This window comes from Emydura macquarii, unplaced genomic scaffold (genome assembly GCF_026122565.2).
Source record: "Emydura macquarii macquarii isolate MOO-44397 ecotype Brisbane River unplaced genomic scaffold, CSIRO-AGI_Emac_v2 contig_3305, whole genome shotgun sequence".
In the NCBI taxonomy this organism is placed as follows: Eukaryota; Metazoa; Chordata; order Testudines; family Chelidae; genus Emydura; species Emydura macquarii.
The window spans coordinates 2,532,667-2,556,041 of record NW_027133442.1 but is presented as its reverse complement, the minus strand read 5'-3'; the positions used below and the strand labels follow the sequence as shown (position 1 = coordinate 2,556,041).

At 37.9% G+C, this 23,375-nt stretch overlaps 1 protein-coding gene across 4 annotated transcripts in view; it reads right to left on the bottom strand.

The window, feature by feature from the left end:
• The window catches only part of MAP4K3 (mitogen-activated protein kinase kinase kinase kinase 3), a 144,610-nt gene that overhangs the window by 98,299 nt on the left and 22,936 nt on the right, over positions 1–23,375 (bottom strand). For 2 of the 4 annotated variants that reach the window (XM_067532920.1, XM_067532921.1), the window contains exons 4-15: positions 20,074–20,138; positions 16,480–16,535; positions 13,355–13,402; positions 10,742–10,784; positions 9,297–9,369; positions 6,677–6,808; positions 6,346–6,408; positions 6,176–6,257; positions 5,952–6,062; positions 3,890–3,965; positions 2,529–2,587; positions 232–294 (exon numbers count right to left, since the gene is read on the bottom strand). In XM_067532920.1, the coding sequence (XP_067389021.1) occupies positions 232–294; positions 2,529–2,587; positions 3,890–3,965; positions 5,952–6,062; positions 6,176–6,257; positions 6,346–6,408; positions 6,677–6,808; positions 9,297–9,369; positions 10,742–10,784; positions 13,355–13,402; positions 16,480–16,535; positions 20,074–20,138 (871 nt within the window). The remainder of the gene's footprint in view (positions 1–231; positions 295–2,528; positions 2,588–3,889; positions 3,966–5,951; positions 6,063–6,175; positions 6,258–6,345; positions 6,409–6,676; positions 6,809–9,296; positions 9,370–10,741; positions 10,785–13,354; positions 13,403–16,479; positions 16,536–20,073; positions 20,139–23,375) is intronic. The other 2 variants (XM_067532922.1, XM_067532923.1) reach the window with 1 other exon arrangement.

Here is a 23,375-nt window from a genome sequence, read left to right as displayed (position 1 = left end):
AATAATTTAAATATAAATGTTTACTGGGTAAAATATTTTCAGAACTGATATTAAATATCTATCCTCCCTCCCTGTTCCTTAGAAAAGTTCATATAACTTAATCCTTAGACTGAAAAACTGTTCTACAGATGCAAAAGCAAGAACAGCAATTGAACAAAACTTTAGCTTTGAAAAACAAAAATAAAGACACAAAAACAATGTTGACAAAGAAAATCAGAAGGTGAAAAATACCAGATTAGATCTTGCAGTGTAGTATATGTCTTCTGAATTGTCCAAAAAATCGTTACTGTTGGGCTGTACATTAGACAGAGACCAAGAAACTCAGGTTATTTACTTTGAGACTAAACGCCTCAAAGCCACAAAGGGAAATTTTCTTGCCAACACAATTTTGTTAATGCAAATGCAAAGTTAAACAATATTAAAAAACTTCTGATGAAACTTAAATTTCATACTACAACGTATTTAATTTAGTGTAAAGTTTAAACATTACTTAACAGCAAAAAAAAGAGCCAAAGAACCATTTTAATAAACTGGAATTAGCAATTTATTCCCATCTCTCACTCCTCTCCACACCAATGTACAGATGGATTTTTTGTCACCAGGTAGAATACTGGAGATTAGTGCAAACTCCTGCCCTCAATCTCTCTTCCTACAAGGCCTTTAATCAAAATGAGTCTTAAAATGAACAGGACTTCTTTTGCAGCCAGTTAGTATTTTGACTTCAACTGACCAGTATGATCTAAATTTAATGACACAATACTCCTTTCCTCAGTCTTTGAGACTGACATCTCCACAATCCTCTCATCCTACAAGAAGGAATCACTCTCTAACTTCCCAAGAATCAGCCTGGCTTTTCCACTTTGCAGTATATTAATGAATCAGCCACTAAAGCCATTCATGTGTAATTTAATAAAAGCAGCTTCCTATAAGTATTATAACTAGTTGGGTGTAAATGTTTTTTTCCGGATTCCAGTTACGTTTCTATGTAGTTCAAAGTGACCTCATAAATATCAAAATAATGGTTTTGTTTCACTTGTGTGCATTTTTTCTTCATCTCCGGTCAGACTGAACATGAGCTTAAATAATTTTGTAGGATATTATAGGAAAACTGCTGCCATGCCCTCAGGAATAAAGTGCTGAAAAACCTTATAAAGGAAAAATATCTGAAGATGTCTTAAAATAAACAAATTCCTTTATCTTTAGAGCAAAGCACAGTCCTTCATGCTTCCCATTTCTAGGCAGGCAATTAGGCAGTCTCTTTTCCTCCTCAGAAATATCCAAATAAACAGTTCTAACTCCTCCTCATGGGCAGGGACATAAACACAGGGGTTTGGGTTGTTGTTGTCTGTCTTTTTGGCAGAGACAAAACAAACAGTTCTGGTTCTCCCTTCTGGCAGGGAAAGGTTCCAGCACAAAAGGTTCCTTTATCAGCATGATTAATCCTTTCTTGCAGACAGAGAGAAAACTAAGATTCCAAAGTGCAATGTTCCTGTGTTTCAGCTCAAAGTTCAACTCATCTCTTCCAAGAACATCTGCCAAAGAAACGCTCTCTGTGGCTGTGCCTTAAACCCCAGAAGTAAGCTTCACCCTCAACTTCACAACTTATGAGTTTTCACTGGAGTGCAAGGAAAAAACACTGTTGACCTGTAAAGCTGTCCAACTGGGTAACAGGGACATACACCCAGTCACAGTAATTTTAAAACCAAAATTTATAATCTAAAAGGGACTGCCTTTTTTCCTGATTAATTTTAAGATCCATTTTCTTTGTTAAAATCTATTTTGTGATTGCCATGCCACATATTCAAGAACTTCTCAAAGAACAAAAAGAATTACACAGAAGTGGGGAAATATTTAAATACATATTGAACTAAAGATTGTGCTAATCATAGTATTTTCCACAATGCAGACGTGATGCAGACTGCAGAGAAGTGGAGTAAGAGTACTGACACTGTAAGGTGACTTTGGTAATACACAATCTAAACATATATTTTTCTTGTCAGTTTTAGAATTGTTTACCTTCTGTTTTCCCATGTTTCATTATATATATAAATGCTATAATCAGCAACACAATGAGTAATGTGATTATGCAGCTACACAAATCGATGTCTAATTTTTCTGAAGTTGTTGCATAAATTCTTGTTTGTATTAAATAAGCTACTTCTCTCTATCCTGTTGGGATATTACAGGCCATAATCCAACTGCTGTGGAAGAGAGTGTGTGCTCACCAACTCACTTCCCCAAAGCCAGCTGGCTCTTTCCCAGATGAAAGGGAAGGAAGGAGGAGCTCTTGTAGTTCATTGCAAGGGAAGTTTGCCAGCTCTGCTCTTGCAAGGCTCCTCTCCTATGTCAAAGGAGGAGTGCAGCTCCAAGCACGCTCCCTTCTTGAGAACTTGAACTCAAGGGGGAGTTGTTTGTGGAGCAAATTGTTTGGGGGGAGAGAGAAGGGACTATATCACAAGTCAAACTTTTTTCCCCTCATTTGCAGGATATAAACGTGAGGTGCAAAACCCATGCAACAAGTTACTCACAAACTCATGATGTGGCTCTGTCTCTTTCCTTAATGGAGGGTTGAACTTTATTTGACCAACTATAGAGGAAAAAAATAAAGTCAAAATCTGGGTTCGCTTACTGTAAGAAAGGATTCAGTTTCTAGTAGCAGTTGCCCACTAACTAAGAATAATTCAGTCTTATGCGTATATTATACTTCTATTGATTCATATTTCTGACATGCGCATGTCCTTAGTGCCATGAGCTCAGAGCCCTCTAGAAAGCAGCAAGTTCTGGGGGCTGCACATCCTTGCTTTCATACAGAGTTATGTAAGAGATTATTACCCTTAGTTCCTCCCCATCCACCCATTAGAATGATCACCAAAAGGATTCAGAAGAACCCTGCTAGAGGAGCATAACTCTGCAGAGGTAACTTACTCGTAACTTTAGTTACAGGTGAGTAAGTCTCTTCTGTGTATTGCTTTTTCAGATCCCTACTGTTGGGAGTTGTAACTAGCAGTAAAAAGCCCTGAAGGTGGTTTGAGGAGTACTAATTGAATTTTCCAGCGCTGCTCTTCTGCAAGAGACACTGGCCACGATATCAAAATTTGGGAAAACAACAGTATTACAAATCTCAAGAATTCAAAAGTAACTGTTAGCTTATAAATCCTGAGACAAAAACCCAAAATCAAAACTGCACTGGGGAAGAAGGGAGAGGGCCTGCCTTCTGATTTAAACTCTAGTCAGACTCTCCTTCCACCAATTTGTGAGAGACCATTTCAGCTTGAATATAAAACTGACTATATTAAAACAGTAATTAAACGAGAGATGCCAGTGTTATGCTCAGGGTTTTCTTAGCAGCAGTTTCTTTACCACCACCATTAGGTTTCATGGGGCTTTCACTCTAACCCTAAATGAAACACTTCGAGTGGCTGACCCAAAAGCTTAACACCAGCAGTATTCAAATAAAGGTACCAACCTATAATGCATAGCAATATTATGGCAACATTTTGCTAAGTCCGAGACTGAAGACAGAATCTTGCACCACTCTCTGGAAACCCATTCTGAAGAATAGCATGAAGTGGCATTGAAACCTTTGAGAGGAAACTATGGCAAGCCCTATTTCACTAGGCTGTAGTAGCAGAGAGATTTGAAGGCATGGTGGAAAACAAAAGGGTACGGTCCTCTATATATTTTAAGAGTATATATAATCACACTGTTTTGTATAATCAGTTCCCTGTGTTCATAATAAATTGCATATAAATTCACTTTGTGTTGCCTCTTAATGAAAGAATATTCCTAGTTATGGTAGGTAGATAAAAACTCAGTTTAAATTAAAAGCTAATTTCAAGTTATTATAAACTTTAATTTTCTTAATTTAATAAAGTATATACATGCTTACAGTTTATTTCAGAGCGTGTTTTTTCCTCTCTCACATTTCTACTTGTTGAATGAATTCTATGAGGCACAACAAGGGGCTAGAAAAGAAAAAAAACATTATTGCCAAAAGTATACCTTCTATTATGTGACGATAAAATTGTCCTGTATTATGTATTTTGCTAATCTCCTTGGACTAGTTTTAAAAGTATTATACAAGCCAAGTGTAAAAATAAAATGTAAAGAGTATGTTTTGCATATTAAAGACCCCACTACAACATTAGACTACTGCTCAGGTACTAACAATATAGATTTCCATTATATCTGTACAGTTTATGCCAGTCTAGATGAGCGCGAAATGGTTTTATAACTCTTACATGTGTCATTCTGAATTTAAAGGGACAGTGGTAAGTAAGTCTGTATTTACCCAAACTTGTCTAATGTTTCCTTCTAATACTTGCCAAATCTAAATACCTAAATGATCTCTTCCAAATAAACAGGACACAAACTAGAACACCAATCTAGTCCAGCAGTCAAAGTCTGGCTCCTCAGCTTGGTGTCAAGCACCTCAAACTAGGGGACCTGTAACGGCAACACACACAACCACTGGTGAGGAGGAGTATGCCTAAATGGCATTAACAGGATCATGAGGGAGCCGCAGCCACCCCTCCTCAGCTGAAAAAACAGATGAGTTGACACAGGACCTTTGAGAGGGGAGAACACGCATACTTAAAAAACACAACAGGTTATAGTTATGACAAAACAAAGAAAGGCAAGAAATACAGCAAGATAGCTCGAGTAGCCTAAGGGTACAATGTCAATCAAATGTTGATCCCACCTACTGACTCTTACGGCCCTGCCCACCTTTCACCTTAACCCCCCCTCCCACCCTATTACTTCCAGGATTGAGATTGACATATGATTGAAAACAAGGAGTGGCATGTGGCCTCTCTAAGAACTCTTCCCACTGTCCTCTACTAATCTCAGTGGGTTTCAGCCCAATTGGGCCTCCCTGATAGCAGGTTTGACCAATCAGGGCAAATTCCAGGGCAGAGTGACCTGTCCAGAAGAGAGTCATGTGACACCTTTAATAAATCTTTCCAGTGCCCTCTACCAATCAGAATGGGTCTCACCCCAGTAGGCCCTCCTGGAAGGGAAACATATGACAATCAGAATAGGTGTAGCATGAGGACCTAGGCCAGAACCTTTGATCTCTAGAGCTCAACAGCACTGCTCCCAGAAGACCCATCGCTGTGTGGGAGAGGCCAGCATCTGCCTCCATGGAGGAAGGTGACCATTGCTTGCTGGAGTCAGACAAGGTGAACAGAGAAGACGTTTAACTAGACTATAAAAAGTGGCGGTTGAGGATGGGACGTAATGGGCTAGGAACCAACTTAGGGTCGCGTAAATCTAAAAAATGCAGACTTACAGCTGTTTCTTTTCTGAAAGTCTCTAGACCTGTGGTTCCCAACCTGTGGCCCGTGGGCCAAAAGTGGCCTGCGGGATCTTTCAGTGGCCTACCGCTCCCCTTCCCCTGGCTGCAGAAGGGAGCTGCTGCATAAGGACCCAGATGGAGCGCATTGCCACAGGGCTACAAGATTAGTGCAGGCTCCCTGCTGCAGCCAAGGCAACTGGAACTCAGCTATTAGGCCTTGTTAGGGCTGGAAAAATTATCAGTAATTAGGTTGATGAGCATTCACTCACAGAAATGGCCATGTGAGTTCTGATTAATATTAAATTAAACAAAAGGGAGTGTTTGAAGATGGGTGCATAAATTCCTTATTACTATGAACTTAGATTACTAAGAACTTAAAACATCACAAGTAAATACTTTTAAAATATCATTTCACCCTTGCTTTCTGCCTTCTTTAGGTTTTTCTTCCCAATTATAACAAATTCTGATAATTTACTGAATGAGACAAAATGCAATACTCTGGTTACACAGAGATCAAAATGAGCTTTAGCTATTCTGAGATCTCAAACGTTTCTTTTTTATTCAACGCTTTTAGATCTACAAGTGTCAAACATTTTTAAAAAAACATTTACTAACAAAACCATTTACTTTTATGGTTAACATGTATTCTTACCTCAGGGTCATCATCATCAAAATCATGGTACGTGGAATGATCAGGATTATTCATTTTATCCAATAGTTCAATAGCAAGGGTTCGATTTAAAGGCTGTGTAACAAAAGGATGCTAAAAGACAAAGGCAAGGAAAAAGAGGGAGATACATTAAAACTTCAACATAAGAAAGTTTAAAGGTACTTTACTCTCCAAACAACTTCAGAAAACACACACAAAAACCATACCTGTAGTAATTTTTCAGCTGTAGGTCTCTTTTTAGGATTTTTCGTAAGTGCCATTTTCACAAAGTGATGGAAATTATTTGACCTGCAAAATGAAATAGTGAACATTAGAATTCAGGAGTTTAGTGAAATGCATGATTAGTATAATATAAGAAGAAAACAAACATACTTACCATTTCATTTTGTCCTTTAGCTTGGGAGGTTGAAAGTTGCTTTTCGTCATTAGAAACAGAGCTCTGAAAACCAATAACATTTTTGTGACTTCTTGTATTGTGATTTTCCATTACTTTACAAATTTTTATTTTTGGCTGCATTAAAAAATCCATTAACCCCAAAAAGATGACATAAGGCTACCTGTTTATGCAAAATGCAGCCATTACAAATATTCATGTGTACATTTTGAAAACTTGATAACCCCTCATATTACAAACATACCTAGCCAACTATTTAAAAAATGTTATTTACAGAGCTTTACAGCCTGCCATAAACACTTTATTTACCAACCTCATGGGATGCAAGTCAAACATAGGAGGCTGAAGTTCTGCAAGTTCTATAGCAGTTATTCCAACTGCCCAAAGATCACAGAGTTGGTTATAGCCACCCTTCCTTTCAACTGCAGCAACTTCTGGAGCCATCCTAAAGAATATATGTTTTAAGAGAAAAGACAATTCTCTGTTAGATTTCTCTCTCTCCACAACTAACTCAAACACTTTTCAGTATGAATCAATGTTTTATTATTCATTTTTCTATAGCACATTGTATACACCACCTTTTATTTATATGATTTATTTGTAAGTATTTGAAATCATCCTATGATCTACTGAGCTTTAACAGTATTTCAGTTTTCCCCTCACTTTATCCATTCCACTCTAATATTCATGTTGTGGTGTTCATTCACTCCATTGAGGAGGGCTGGCTGCAAGTCACTCCAAAATATGTTAACACTCCTGAGTCAGATGGAATGCAGAAGGTATGTGAAGTTTTCTTTCAGTATTCTCCCAGGGCTGAGCACATTGCCTCTCAAACCCCCTGAAATCCGGCAGCAAATGGATGAAGCCAACTAGTGTTGGATTTTCAGCCAATATTAGCACAAGGGAGCTACCACTGGACTACCAAACTAGCCCTGGGATGGGAGGGAAGAGTATCATCTTCTTGAACTCCTACTCCGGATGGGGTTTTCTTGGTTACTGGAGTACATTTTATGATTAAACTAGAGTGCAATCTAACTATAAACATTTAAAAACATCATCCTGGAAAGTGATAAAATGAAGGTTAGGAGAATTCTACAGGAAAATGTATCTAACTTCTTTTTCACTCAAACATTCTTTTAGCTGCAGACCTGTATACTGTTACACATCTTGTGTGACACACACATTCCTGCATCCCAGACTGAATATCAACACATTCAGCTGGGTCCTGAACAAACAAGGAGTCTGGGCACCAGTTACACCTGGCTGCCACTAGAGACCACTGTGGCACATGCTGAACAGGCAGCCATTCTGTCTCTCTGATTGTTCTCTAATCCCCCGGCCCTTTTCCAAGCCATTTGGAGCAGCAAACGGAGAAAGAGATTGTGTTTGTTGCATTAGGGCCCCAAAGGCAAGTGAAACAAGGGACTACTGTGCGGTCAAGAGCTGCTGGAGGGAAGAAACCACTGAAAAACAGGAGCTAAGGGAGGAATAGGAGGTTGAATGGGGAGCAAAGGCTAATGTGAAAATGGAAGGCAGGTACCAATGGAGCTAGTACTACCCTATAACAACTCCCTCCACTCTCATCCAGCAACCATACTCTCTCCCCCTCATAAAACCCTGGTTATCTTTAGCACTCCCCAAGCCTTCGCCTCCCTCCCATCTCTTCTAAGGGTCCAAGGAATGAAGGCTTGCTTGCCCACACCTGTTCCCACTGCTCAGGGTGCCCTGCAAAGGAAGGAAAACTGGTGCCTTTTACCAGCAACCACACAATATTTTCAAAAGTGATGTTCATGGTTATATGCAAATTATTTACAATTATGCAAGTCAGTCTGAAACATTACTAACAGAGACTGACAAAACTTGGCAACTACATAGAGGTTTGTGTTAGAAACCAATTCAGATCAGAATTACAGTCATCCAGGGCAGCACCTCAGCCAGAAAGTAAGTGGAAGGTGATTTGTACAATTGTCCATGTGACACTATGTATTAAAAATATGGTCAACGCTATAGAAGAGTTTGAACACCATGTTCTTGAGCATATTTCACGAATACAAATCTGAATTAGGAGACTCTCTCTCTCTCTCTCTCTCTCTCTCTCTATATATATATATATATGTGTGTGTGTGTGTACATAGTTTTTTTTCACACAAAGGATCTCAAAATACTTTTCAAACGAGCACAGAACAGAGAAATAATGTTTTAGAGTGAGTATATACAATTATCTTAAAGGCAGCCAGGGAAGTCATTTCTAGTACACAGTACAGAGTAAAAGAAAAAGCTGAAATTTAAAAATAATAAATATGCAAGTAAATATTCTTGTAGGTTAGTTATAGTGAGAGAAGAATAAAAGGTTGCTGAATACTAGTGGCAGGGAATGGAGAGTGATGTTTAATTTAATAATAGACTAAAGCAAATAGGAAGATTTTTAAAACAAGATTTGAAGAGGAAGTGTCTAAGAAGAGCATTCCAGAGATACTAAGCACATCTGTTGACACAAACAAGTGAAACAGCTCCCAACTGTGAAGAGTTGCAAGAAACGCATGCCAGTGAAAAGAAACATCTGAAACACCTAAATGCGTGGGTAGAAAAAATATTTGTAAGATCAGAGATAAAGGGATGCAACTCCAAGGAAAACTTTAAAATTAGAGTCAATGACTGATATCGGTCAACAGTGATGGAAGTATATTGCTGATACCACTATTTTTCAGAACATCACAGTACTCTGGCCATAACATTCTGATGTTTAATTATTATTTAAGCTAATATTAGCTTAATATTTAGCACATTTTTAATGACTTATAAAGCGCAATAAACAGACTCAAGATGCTTAGTGTAATCAGGCAATTAAGTAAAGAAACTGCTTTTTATACACATTTTTTTTTTGGTAATGTAAAAGTCACTATTACATTAACAATCAAGTAAAATACAATTACCAATATGGGGTGCCAATGAAAGATTTCCTTTTGGCAATTGTAGCTGTTATCTGTGCAGATACTCCAAAATCAGCTATAAAAAATGAAGATAGTTAATCAATGAAGTACTGATCAAATGCAAGTCATTAATTATCAACAAGAGAGTTAAGCTTCTTTTCAGTAAGAATTTCTAAATATCTAGGGACATAGAAGCTAGTGAGATTTTAATAGGATTCTTCATAAATTTCCACCGAATCACATTCTCCCAGCCATCCTGCCAAACACACACTAGACATATACCACTGGAAAGATGAGGAAGGAATTACGGTGTAGAAATCCTAACAGACACAAATATGTATGTATTCCCATGTTATAGTATACCTATGAATTTTATACCATCTATCCATGTAATAAAACCTTTACAAATCCTCTGAAGAAAGTTATTTCCTACCACTCTTGCTCTGCTGAGACCACACCATATCACTACTTGGAAAACCTTTGTAAAGAACTAAGACTGAGTTCAAAGAACTGAATAATACGACATATACTAATGCTTATCATATAATACAAGCTTAGTTTGCTAATGTAAAACATGGCCAGAAATATTAAAATTAATAATGTTTTAAAATAATCTTTGTCACTACAAAAATAGAAGGGCAGTCAGAGGCAGTTGTAACTGTGACCAAGAATATTAACTTCTTGAACCAGGTAACATGGTTAATTTTAAGAAAGTCTTCTGGAAAAGTAATCAATTTATCAGTTTAAAAAATCAAAACAGATTTAAACTACAAATGCAGACTTTAACAAAGCACCTGTCACCTAATACTTGTGCTTGAATAAAATGAATTATAAAATGTGATTAAGTGTGAATCTGTTTCTTTTACAATGGTGTTTTTCTCTTTATTCATTTTTAAACAACGTGTTCACCTTCCTTGTTGTTAACAAATTCTAACTGGGAAATCATTTCAACCCACGTTAAAGTTAAAATAAATTAAAAAGAACTAAGTCTTGAGGGTTCTCATTTTCTACTCTTGCAATATAGAAGGCAATTAATAAGATCAGTATGTTTTATTAGTTAATATTTTACCTATAATTCTGAGTAATTGTATTTCTGTTAAATTGAAATGTAATGCAATATATTCCTGTCCCTCTGAAAAATATATATATATTTTTAAAATAGACTCTGGTAAGTGCTGTATTCAGAAGGATTTACTGTGGGGAGTATGTCTTTCACCTGTTTTCCAAAGCTATATTCTGATTAGCCATTTGTGCACACCCATGCACCAATTCAACCACAGCTGAGACCTTATCAACGAAAAAATAGTCCTAATACCACCCCTCTCAGTGAAGTTTACTGATATTAGACAACATTCTGGCATTCTTGGATGAGAATTCAAAAAAGTTTTTATAATCTGCACTATCTTTCAGTGAATGTACAAACTGATAAAGATTTCTGAAGTACTTACCTAGTTTTACATGGCCGTTATCTGTTAAAAGAATATTTGCTCCCTTAAAAGAAAGAAAAAGAATTCAATTAAAATGTGCAGTTTTTTCTAACATTATGCTTCTTTATGCTCTGGGATATAAACCCTTCCATCAAATATTGCCTATATTCTCTATTTTATTTAATTTATTTAAGTTTACACAAATCCTAAAAGCACACCTATCCATATATTCTAGAGGCCCTTGACATAACTTAAAAATAAATCAAATACTTTAGGTGCAACAGTACAATTTATTATAACTCCCCTTCAGTAAGACAGGCAACTAAAAAAAACTCAAATCCCTTGCCTCTCCAAATAATCTCCCACCTATTCACTCTTAACTCTATCGACACCTAATTATAACATGAATTTTGGGCTTCATCTTGAAACCATTATTTATATGATAAAGTGATGCAAAACCGGGCTCGCAAATAACAGCAGCAAGGAGAGATAAATGAAGATATTAAGACAAAGAAAATATGAATGTTTTGAGATAAAATTTGAAAAGAAATTGAGAGCAAAGGATAAATCAAGAAAGACTGAGTGTTTGAACAATCTGAAATGTTATTTTAGAATATGTTTAATAGAATTATTAAATAGAATATGTGTAAAATTGAATGACAACATTAGGTTATGGTACCCACATTCACAAATACTCAGTTTTATTTTAGCCATACTTGTCTATCGGGCTCAGATTCCCATTGTGTATGAAATCATCTCTCCCAAACAGCAGAACTAGTTTTCTGACCATTTGCCTCTATTGAGTAAATCTTACTTTCCCTTCTCTAGCAACACTCATTAATAAGTGAGTTATAAAGATCAAATAGGAAACAAACAGATTTATATTTCCAAAAGAAAAACATTTGTGTCCCTTTTTGAGAGCTTCTCTCTGTAATCTGATGGACCTGCCCTGATATTAAAACACCTAGCAAAATAGTGATTTTGCTTGTGCTGGATTAGGAAAGTACACTGTTGTGGGGCTACAAGCAGTGCTTATTTGTATTTAACAACCAGAATGGATGCCCAAAATTGATCCTTCACACCAGATTCCATTATAATTACCTGTTGCAAAGCACACAAAACAAGCCTGAGCTGAATAAAGAGGTTGGCTACAGGTAAACTGAGTTGAGGGAAAAGCTGGTTAAGGCAGAGCTAAACAAGAAGGAGCAGATAAACTGATATAGTGGCAAATGTTAGCACCACAGACAAGTTGGTGTATGAAAAAGGTAAGTAGGTTTTCCAAAGTACTGCTTTGTTTTTCTGATTACCAGCTTTTATACACAAGGACAAAGTAGGCCCTCAGTAACACCAAAGCAACTCAACTGCACTGAAAGCCTTTGTGAAAGTCTGATCTACAGCCAAATGAAGTCAACTGAAAGATCCCCAAATTTTGGATCAGTCACTTTATTCCTGTAATATGAGCAGATAACACAAAGTAGTTCTGGATTTTGAAACTACCTTCAGTGAAACTTTCAAGTCTTGTAACACACATTCCTTTATGTGGTCCAAACTAAAACAGTTATTATGATGGGTCTGCAATCTGGTAGCAGCAATTCTTGCCATTAAACAACACAGAGCTCTGACTGAAGACAATTCAATTATCATCCACAGTTTGTTTCCATAAATGTCCTTTTACAATATTTGGTCAACTTTCCAAACCTAAATGTCAAAAGTTAGGCTCCTAAATACAAATATAAATAATCACAAATCAATCAATAAATCAATCGCAATTGCTGAGTTCCCACATATCCCACTGAAGTAGATGGGAGCCCGGTCAGAATGTCTGAAACCAGTCACTTGCACTAAGGCACCTATGTCTCGAAACTTGGTCTATATATTTTGCATCCCTAGCATATTTTTTTTGAGCCAACACCACAAGGGTTTAAAGTCAAATTACCAATAAATGTTTAAAATTCAAGATTTAAAAACAGTAACTGAGGGTTTGGGTTGTTTTTTTTCCGCTCTGAGTTGTGGAGTAAGGGGTAATTCAACTTACCACTCACAGCTCGATTTTGGCCACTCTCTACCATGACCACATGAGGGAGGGGAAGGAATGCCTCCTCCTCATCACCCCATAAGTGCCATGCAGAATAGCAGCTCCTGCCTGAAAGTTATGTCCCCAAAAGTTGGCTTTGGCCCTGCCAGGACTCCATCCTGCTAGTTGATGCAAAGAGAGATGTATGCTGCACCTTGAAGATGTATCAAAGATTAAACCCTCCTCCCCCTTGCTTCTAACACAACTGAAAATGCTTCCCCAAAGCAATAAGTCTCTATATTGCCCCTAATGCAGGGCAGTGGCTAAATGCTACAATTTAGGCTAAGTAAAAGCGCTGTTTGATATAAGTGATAAAAAACTGAATTATTCTTCATGCATACATTTTAAAATGACACTTCTATTTTTTTCTTCTTTTATTGGGGTACCAGTGACGACTGTCCCCCAATAAAAGATGACATTAGTAAAAAACAAAAAAAGATTAAATTAGTAGTGGTTCTTAAATAGTTCTCTGTAAAATTGATATGTAACGATATTCAGCTAACAATTCAGTAGTTTTTTTTAATTTTAAAAGAATTAAAATCCACAAAAAATTAACCTACCTTTATGTCTCTGTGCATTTTTCCTTTACTATGAAGATAATATAATCCCTGCAGTTTAAGAACAAAGATCATTAGTTAAAAAAAATGTACATCACCATTTAGCCTTAACCATTTTTTATTTTACAGAAAATTATTTACTCGATTAAAAGAATAAGATTTAAGATACAATTCAGTGATTTACTATAGTTAAAATACTGTTTTGGCTGGATGAGAAATGAGAAGGAAGCTCTAGATTTTAACAATCATACATTCAAGCTGTACTTATCTAGCAGCAGCATATTTGGAGAGAGGACAAAGAATGAACAAGGGACAGGGAAGATCAGTAAATAATAAAAAGAGCACCACATCCATAGGAGGAACACAGAGAGACTGAGAACAGTATCCTTCTGGGAATGTGGCGTGCCATTTCTGTTGTCCAACATTTAGTTATTCCTCAAGTGCCTATCACTGCTTTATCTCACTATCTGCTAGTTAGACACCTATTGCATAGATCATGTGCTTAGATATTGGTTTTCAATTAACCCCTAAAACTGTGTATAAGTAGACAGGAGCCTTTGTGCCCAATTCAGGAGCTCAACTCTGGTCTATGTATCAGACTTAGTTGAATTCCTAGAGGAGCCATTTTAGGTGCTTCCTCCAGGATTTGATAAAACGGGGTAATAGGATCTCCAAGAATGGATGGTGCCCTCCAGTCAATCATGGTCCTTGCTGAACCAGAAGGCATAGTAATACTGAATATCCACAGGGGAAACTGTATGACTACAATCATGGCATTTCTGAACTCAGTGAACCAGCTTTCTTCTTCCATATTTGAAATGATAAAGAACAGAAAAATTGGAGAGCATCAACTGCACATAAGACTAAGTTCAGCTAAAGGCACTAAGAGAATTGGAGCTAAAGACACTGATGTCTAAACACCACAAGGCAAAAACTGCTTAGGACTGACCCAAATTCAGTGCCTCAGCAATGCATCCAGACTTGAACTTCATGATGGTGGGATAAAGAGGAGAAAATTGACCTGATAACGACACTGGCTGCTGAGAGCACACCACCTTCAGTGCTCCTCTCTCTTCATAGTGGTTCAGTGAGTAGCCAGAATCAATTTCAAGGTTCTGTTCCTTAACTCCAAAATCCTCTATGAGATTGACTGCAGGTGAATGACTTGTCTCACTCTTAGAGGTCGTGAACTCTCATAATAGCTACATTTCTCCAGAACACAAGACCGAAGCAGTAAAGTGTGGGACAGAGACCTATTTTGGCAAGGGGCCCAAGACTACAGAATTCACTCCTGGGAAAAAAAAATGGGACTACTGTGAATATTCAGATTGAAAATATTTCTTTGAAATAGCTTTCATACAATGACAAAAACAAACCACTGACTGATGGAGGACAAAAAGATAGGGATTGGTTCTAAAATTTGTTAGCTGCTCACATGATGAGCATGGCATAAATATCTAAACAGATAGCAGCACTAGCAGAGATATGCTTTTCGGAAGTGTTTTTCCCTTTTATGTCAGATCATCAATAGTCTGAATGCAATTTAGCTGGAAAGCTAGTCAGTGTTCCCAGCTGGAACTCCTTAATCAACCATGAGAGAAAAGAACTGATCACTGAGACACTAAGGGAAACTTAGGTTCCTCAGTAGGGTTGGTCTGAGATACAACCAGCTGGAACCAGCAATTCAGATTTTTGAGATGAGAGAATCCCCATGATGCATGCATGCAAGGAAATGGACCCAAAAGTGGGATTCATTGTAATAGGTATCTTCGGAGAAATAAGTATTTTGGTACAGAAATATAGCTGACATCAGCTTCAACCGTTTTTACTAATAGCCCCTAGATTTAAATGTCTTGAGGCTGTGGCAGGACTAGGCCAACAACTCGCTCATTTCCACCATTTGTCTAAAAGAACCCAAGGCCAAGACTTGAGAAACCAGATGCCTAAAGATAGACCCTTAGAAGTCCATATTTAGGCACCTAAAAAAGTGAACAATTTCAAAAAGTGCTAAGCACACAGCCTCTCCCACTGATTTAAATGGGAGCTGCTGAGAAACACTTATGAACTAAGTTCACTTTTTTAGGTTCCTGAACATGGACTTGTAACCTAACTTTAGACACCCCAGAGTGAAATTCTGGTCTAATTTAAGTCAGTGACAAAACTTCTATCAACTTCAATGGGAACAGGATTTTCCCCCTTGGTTTTGGAGCCTTGAAGTCTCTTGACTTTTAGAGTTTGTTGCAAGATGCATTTTCCTCGGTTTGATCAAGGAGGGTGACTAAGCTATATATTTAGCTTATTTTAAACAAATTAGAACCTATGAATGTTGTATCTGGTCAAAATATTGTAGTTTTTAAATGTCATACATGCATTAAGGGATAATTTCATAATCTACAAAAACATTAATTCATATAATATTCAGATAATGTGCATGAGGCACTTCATTTATTTTTCCCAAGCAACACATATTAAATGAGAATTATTATAACACGTTATTTTCTCAAACCACCAACAATTAATAACCCAAAAAATCTCATCCTAGATTGCTAAAGAAATGCCCAGTTTGAGAAAGACCTCAAGACTCGGACTAGAAAAATAAATGGAATCAAAGTTCTCCCAAAACAAAGACAAAAAGGCAAGAGACCACACACTATTGCCTGGAGTTTTCCAAACAAAGAAATATGTATTCTGTAAATAACTAAGACATTTGGTTATATTTATTTTATAAGAAAAGACCTATAATTCATTTACATATCCAAAACTAAGTTTTCAAGTTTTCTACTAATCTATGGCATGAATCAAATATCTCAGTTGAACAAACATGAACAGACAAATGCATATGTAGTTGCTTTCATTTTTAAATAAAAATTGAATATCTTCCACTGCCAATTTCAAGACCCACAGGGAAAATGAAAGGTGCTAACCTCTTTTTAAATGACTTTACAATAACTTGGGCCAGATGACAAAATAATTCTACATTTTGTGAAGGCTATAATACAGGACTTCTCTTTAGCAAAAGATAGAGTAACTGCTAAGGTATCCACCATGATTCTTCTAGATCAGATATTTTGGTTGTTTTATTTTTCTCTGAAGACTAGCAATCATGTACAAATTAGAATGTTGGCTACCTGTAGTGTTTCTCTGCTAACATAGGCAATCTGTTGTTCTGAAAGCGGTCCAGTCACTGCAAGAAAGAAAATATTTTTTCTTACAAAAATAAAGATTTTTAAAAATTTTTCTCAATGTTGTATTTCAGTGCCTTTCTCAAGTTCAGCAGACACACACAGAAGCACTAGTCTGTTGCTCCAGTTGTACCATTTCTATCCTGAAACAAAATGATTTAAAAAAGGAATAGCAATCCTCTTCACAACCTTTTACAATTCAGAAAAGCAAACTGAAGAAATATGGATGAAGGCCGAGATTGATTCCTTAAAGGAGATTAAGGGAGTTAGGTGCTCATATCCAACTGAAATTCAATAGGCACTGGGTGCCTAACTCCCTTAGGTTCCTTTGAAAATCCCAGCATTAGAACAAAATATCATCTTGCAATATGAAACCTGAGAACAAATCTAAATCTGTCTTCCCTTTTCTGAGGATCTTGAAATATAATAGGAGTTACATTTTCAGAAACACGGAGTTCTGGAATCAGGTAAATCTGGATATCTAAATGACACCAATTTTTCTAAGAATTCATGGGTATTTGGAGAAATCTAATTACCAGGGAACTAGAGTATACTGAAATCCTTTGTTGTTACCTCTCAGGATACACCTACACTGCAACAGAAAAACAGCAGCACCAAGTCTCAGATCCCAGGTCAACAAACTCGGGCTAATGGGGCTCAGGCTGCAGTGCTAAAAATTGCAGTGTAGTTGTTTGGGTTTGGGCTGGAGCCCAGGCTCTGAGATCCACCCCCCTCACAAGTTTTCAGATCCAGGCTCCACTCCAAGCCCAAATGTCTACATTGCAGTTTTTAGCCATGCATCCCAAGCCCCACGAGCCAGAGTCAGCTGACCCGGGCCAGCCACAGCTGTGAATTGGGTCTTTTATTGCAATGTAGCCATACCCTCAGCTAAGTAAATACCTACACCTGCCTGTATCAGCTGACTTGGACTCACGGGGCTGGAGCTAAGCAGCTGTTCAACTGTGTCATATACATTTGGGCTTGGGCTGAGATCTGATTGGAATGAGACACAGCTTGGAAATTAGTTAAGCAAGTCAAGTCTTCCACTCTAAATAGCAGGGTTGAAGCCAAAATCAGTAGTGGTAGGAAAGCATTACAACAGGACATCTGTTCTGCCACTTACGTGAAATGAGCTCATTTCGTAGTGAACAGGTCTTCCACATCACAAAAGCTATTATCACAATTGGCCGTCTTGTCAATGTTAGCAGAAAAGCCAGGGACTGACTTGGCCACTCAGATGGCTTCTTTGATCATTATAGTGATATGAGCATGTAAAATGGTCCTTCGGTTTGATTACTGTTATGAGATAAATCTGAAGATATGTATGCTCTTTTACTTTTCCAGTGCAGAAGATGAAGCTACTGGGGTGGGAAGTTGTAGGGTAAATATGAAATTAAAGAATTATAGTTAGCTTAAGTTTGGATAATATATATGTGTTGTAAAGAAAGACCCTGACTAGCAAGTAGAAGGAAGGCCTTGAAAATAATGAGTTATAAGGCCAGATGGAATGAAGTATGGAAGATAAGATAACTAAGAATAACTAAGAAGAAAAGGGGTTTCTAAAAAGAAGGCTTCTGACTGATAGGGGTGATTGCAGATGGTTTTAAATAAGACAAAAGGAATTTGTCTTAAAAGGAGCCAACATAAATCTTCCCACTCCACATACCCGTTTTAAAGCGTTTGTGAACCCAGGTGCAATGGAAAAATATTTGGTCAGCAAGGAGTGGAGGAAAGTCCTTGGGAAGAAAGGAGGTTGTAAATCTTATCTGGATTAAGATGGAAATAAGGGTGAACTGTCTCAAATTGTTTTTTTAGCTGAAGACAGTAATTAGCAATGACATCACTTGTCTGTTAAAGGGTATAAAAAAGTAAACTCCTAAAGGGTTCATTGCTAGTAACTGCTTGACCAAGTTGGAGCTGAACCACATAAGACTAAGCATCTCTGGGGTTAGCCTGTTTGTAAGTATTTTGATCAAATACTTGTCAATGTTTGTTACTGTTTGGATGTAGTAAATTACTTTCACGGTGGCTTTTTAGGCATGTTTAGAACAATTGTATAAATACCATTTGGTCTTTGCATTTTATGGTTAAATTAGTGTCGTGGTAATAGCTGGCATAAATAATAATTCCAACAGAAGTCGTTGCAATTTAGATGTTGGTGGCTTGAAGGTTCCTGGAGTGATCTTTAACTGGAAAGACCTCATCAGGGCCATTACTAAATCCCCATTTGCCACCCATTTTGTCCGGAATATTGTCCCTTTCTTGCAGATCCTAAGTGCCAGAGCAATAAAATCCTTGTTCTTAGATTTCCACTATCCTGGCATTTTTCAAAGACTTTTCTAACAAAAATATGTATTTCTATCAACTAATGTATTCTTGCCATTGTGTGATAGGTAGGGCGGTCAGAAAATTATGGGCCACAATTTTATTGCTGAAACAACAACTTTTACCTTTCTACATTTACCACAAATTTCAGTGGTATTATGATCTCATGTGCCAGATGGCACCACTCAATCATATTTGCCACACCCATCCCTCTGTCATGCTTGCCTTTGAGAGCCAAGCAAGACATTAGGCATCTCTTCTGTGCTGTTGCCTTACTTTGGAAGGTAGTCTTCATGCCTTGAACTGTATCTTTAACTAACTGTGACCACAACTTTTGAACCCAAAAAAAAAAAAAAATCAACTCTTTTACAGCCTTAGCAATAGATTTAACAAATGTAATGCAAAGAAAGAAAGAAAGAATGCAAAAAAAGCTAACAACATTCCACCTTCAGCTAATACCCTTTTTAACGGGGTTATACTCTTGTCCATCAGTGTGCTGTTTTTTGAGGATTGCTCATTTCATTGTTACCTTACCATACCCCTCCCAGCTCTTAAGTGTTTTATGTCCCTGTTGCATCTAATCTTAAACCATGTTTTGTAAGTTGTTTGGGGCAGAGACTACCTTTGTATTTTGTGTCTGTACAGCACCCCGCACAAGGCCCTGATTCCTGTTTAGAGCCGCTAAGCACCACTGTAATACAAATATCAATATACATGACAATATCTCTATGCAAGCAACACCATCTATGACAACTGGTCCAATATACCAGATATCTTCAGGTAATAGTGTGTACTATAGCAAAGCCAAGCTCATATGAATTTGGAAGAAAAGTGGATATATGGTAAAACTGCATGACTGGAAGCATGTTCTTCATTTTGTTTTTTACATTAGAAATATTGTAAAATTAAAGACAAGCAAGGAAGCAGTACATCAAAACACACAAGTTATTTCTCTCTTACCAACCCACCTTCAAAAATCTATAGTTAATTTAATTTGTTTTGACAAACTGGTACTTTTCTAATATATAAACTGCTATTTGTCCTTAACCAAGTTATTATAACCATTTAATGAGAATTTTATGTATTAGATCCTAAGACACAGGTAAACAATGCTAATCATTTTAAAACCTGCATTTTTAATCCTATAAATATTGTAACTATACATTGACCTAACAAGTTATATTTAGCTTTCACAGATGTGCAATCATGGCTTACCGTGATAAATGTCCTGTAGAGAGCCACCGCCACAAAACTCCATGCAAATCCATAGCTTATCTCGCCTAAAAAGTGATAAGGATTCATTAGCCTTCCATACTTAAAATTTGGCCTAATAAAGATCATTCAAAGGTTTTAAACATTAAGCAACAGAACATAACAAGCCTACATATTATGCAAGTACAAATTAACACAGAAAATATCTATGCTAATGTGATACTCAAAATACCCACTTTCAACAAACATCCAAGAACTTCCCCTATTTATTGCAGTAATGTGAAGAGTGAAGAATGTGTGCGCTTTAAAATTCTTAAGAATTGATTACTAAGGGAAATTAATTTTCTACTCACTGGAAAATTTGCTTTCTAAGGTAAAGGTTGCAAACACTGGGTCACAACCACTCCCTTGATCGGACTGGCAGTTTAGCAGCCAATTACCACCATTCTTTAGGCCTACTCCTCTGATTCTTTCAGATCAGAGGAGTAAAACCAGGGAAGCCTACTGGCCTACTCTGTCTCTGTCTCTAGCTAAAGCAGTGAGGCCCTTGCCAAAGCACAGCAGAGAGAGTGAGCGAGCCACGGGTGGGGACCTATTGAGACCATTTATCTCCTGCAAGTCTTGAGATACCTTCAGGTCTCAGGCTCCCCTGGGTAAAGTCTCCTTCTCCACCACTGGGCTTCTCTTCCACTCGCAAGGGCTAGTTTTGTATTTCACACCCAAGAGCCCACCTTAGCTCCTGTCTCATTCCACTGCCACGTCTGGGGAGAGCCTCTCCTCTGCCCAGTGGGAGAGCTTCTCCACTCATCCCTTTATGCCTGGTTTTGTCTGTCAAAGCTCCAGAAACTGCTTCAACCCCTGCTTTATTCCACTAAGATAGCGGAGGCTCCCCTCTAGTCTCAAAGCAGATAAAGGCTGAAGGGCGCCCAGGCCACCATACTACCACATGAGGCACACTCAAGGTGGATTTTTTGTTTTCTCTTTTTACTTAATATTTTCTGTTGAAAGAGACTAATGGAACCAAATGCGGTTGTGGCCTTCCTACTGCGTGAAGCAAGAATCAAACTGGAGAAGTAGAGAAGTGGGCTCGGCTATTACAGGAGTGGGTAGGTGAAGTTCTGTGGCCTGCGTTGTGCAGGAGGTCAGACTAGATGATCATAATCTGACTTTATAGCCTATGAGTTTATAGTCTATGAGAGCAAGAATCCTGAGTGGCAACTTTCTCACCTGCCAAAGCTAGTGGAAAGGATGAGGAATCACCCACCATCTGCACTGTGACACAGAATTAATACTGGGAGTGAGGAAAGGAAGGCTGCCTTGCTATGTACATTTGACTATTCACTGAATACCCCTACTTTGGGCCCCCTTACTTGCCAGTGGGCCAGAATGCTCAAGGAACACCTCTGGGTTTTGCTGATGAGCTCCTGAAAATGTCTTCAAATATACTTTGATCAAAGTCACTCCCAGAGTAGCCTCCAGCACCCAGGAAGGCACTGGAATTAGCAGCAGCAGGAGAAGAGTGACAAAACACTGCAGATAACTAAGCAGGCCAGTCCCCTTCACCTAATCTCCCAGGGACACAGGATCATGCAGCAACTTAGGGCACTGGGCTCAGACAGGCCGCTTCCATATGTGGTTGTGTACGGCCTAGTCACCAGCAATGAGGAAGAGAGGAAAAAGCTAGCACAGCACTAGCAGTCTTGGGACACCATGAGAGCAAGACACAAGTAGAACACTTAAAACCTTGAAAGTCACTGATGTCAGCAGAACAATTTGTCATGACATTTCTCATTTCTGTAAGGGGAAAAAGGATGGTTCAAATGAAAGGCAAGTTGCTGACTGTAAAGAGGGGTTAAAAGATAAAGCAGGAACCTCTGCATGAAAGAAAGATCACATGGGAAAGGAAATAAAGGGGGTTAGTAAGGGTTAAAATAAATATTAGGTGAGGAATAGAGGGTTAAACATGAAAAAAGAAAATAGGCAAAGATTTAAACAAAGAAATAGAAGATAGAAATGAAAAAAGAGACTAGTTCAGGATTTTTTTTTTTTAAATGTAGAAAATAGGTGAGGGTTGTAAAACAAAAGAGAAAATTGAAAGTTGGGCTAGGGTGAAAAAAGAAATCACACTTTCAAAAAGGAAAATATGAAAGGATCAGAAGGAAGTCCTGTGTTTCACAACTCACCATCCACATCCCTTATCTATTTACACTTACATTCTAAGTGCTTCAAGACAGTTGAAGTCCCTTCTACACTTATGGAGCTACTTTAGTAATAAACAGCAAAAACGTATACAGATATCTGCATCCTTTCAGCTTTGGCAAGTGTGAAAACAAAGCACAGAGACAAGAGTAACAACACCAGTTAGACATCTGCAGCCAAACGCTATGGCTTAACATTAAAGCAAATAGAATTTGACCCTTTGGAGAATCTATACATTTAAAAAAAAAAAAAAAAAAAAAAAAAAAAAGGGCATAGGGGAACGAAATACAGTGCAGCAGAGTGAGAGCTGCAAAACAAAGATGCTATTCTTGCTGCTCCTGCTGCTGAAAGATGTTGACAAGTCAGAAAATTAAAACGAATCAGTGACAAATCTTAGATCAGGTTGTTCACCTGTGTAGACTGAAGGAAGGGAAATGCAGCCTCCTAAAGGGAATAGTGGCTCCATCTAAGAGAAGGGGTAACCTAGGCCTGGTCTACACTGACACCAGCAGGTCAACAAGAGATACAGCTTGCGTATCTCGCATCCATGTAATTACGTTGCCTTACCGGAGCTTCTCCACTGTGCTGCATCGACGGGAGACTCCTGCCAATCGACACAGCCTTACTCTTTTCGGTGGGGGTGGATTTATTGCATCAACCAGAGAGCATTTCCGGGATTGATTGAGCAGTTCTAAACAACCCGCCCAATCGATCCTGCTGCATCAATCCGTGCAGCCTTGGCAGCGTAGACATACCCCTAGCATGTGCCAGTATTCTATTCAGGATGCAGCACGAAGGAATATTCTGATGTCTTGTAAACAGAGATTCCTATCTGAAATTTGTACAGTGACTAGCATACAGGGTCCTGGTCTATGATTGGGGCTCTACGATCTACAATAATACAAATCAGAAACAAACAATAACATTCATCTTCTTGAAGACAGCACCAATTCAAGCTCTCTGCAACATAAAGGTACAAAAGGAAACAAGGAATACAATATATCAAGTATTTCTTACACTACATCTTACACTTTGCTTCACAAGAAGCATTAGAAATAGCTCTTTTTATTCTCTATCTTCTTACCAAAACTTTACTAGTAAGATCG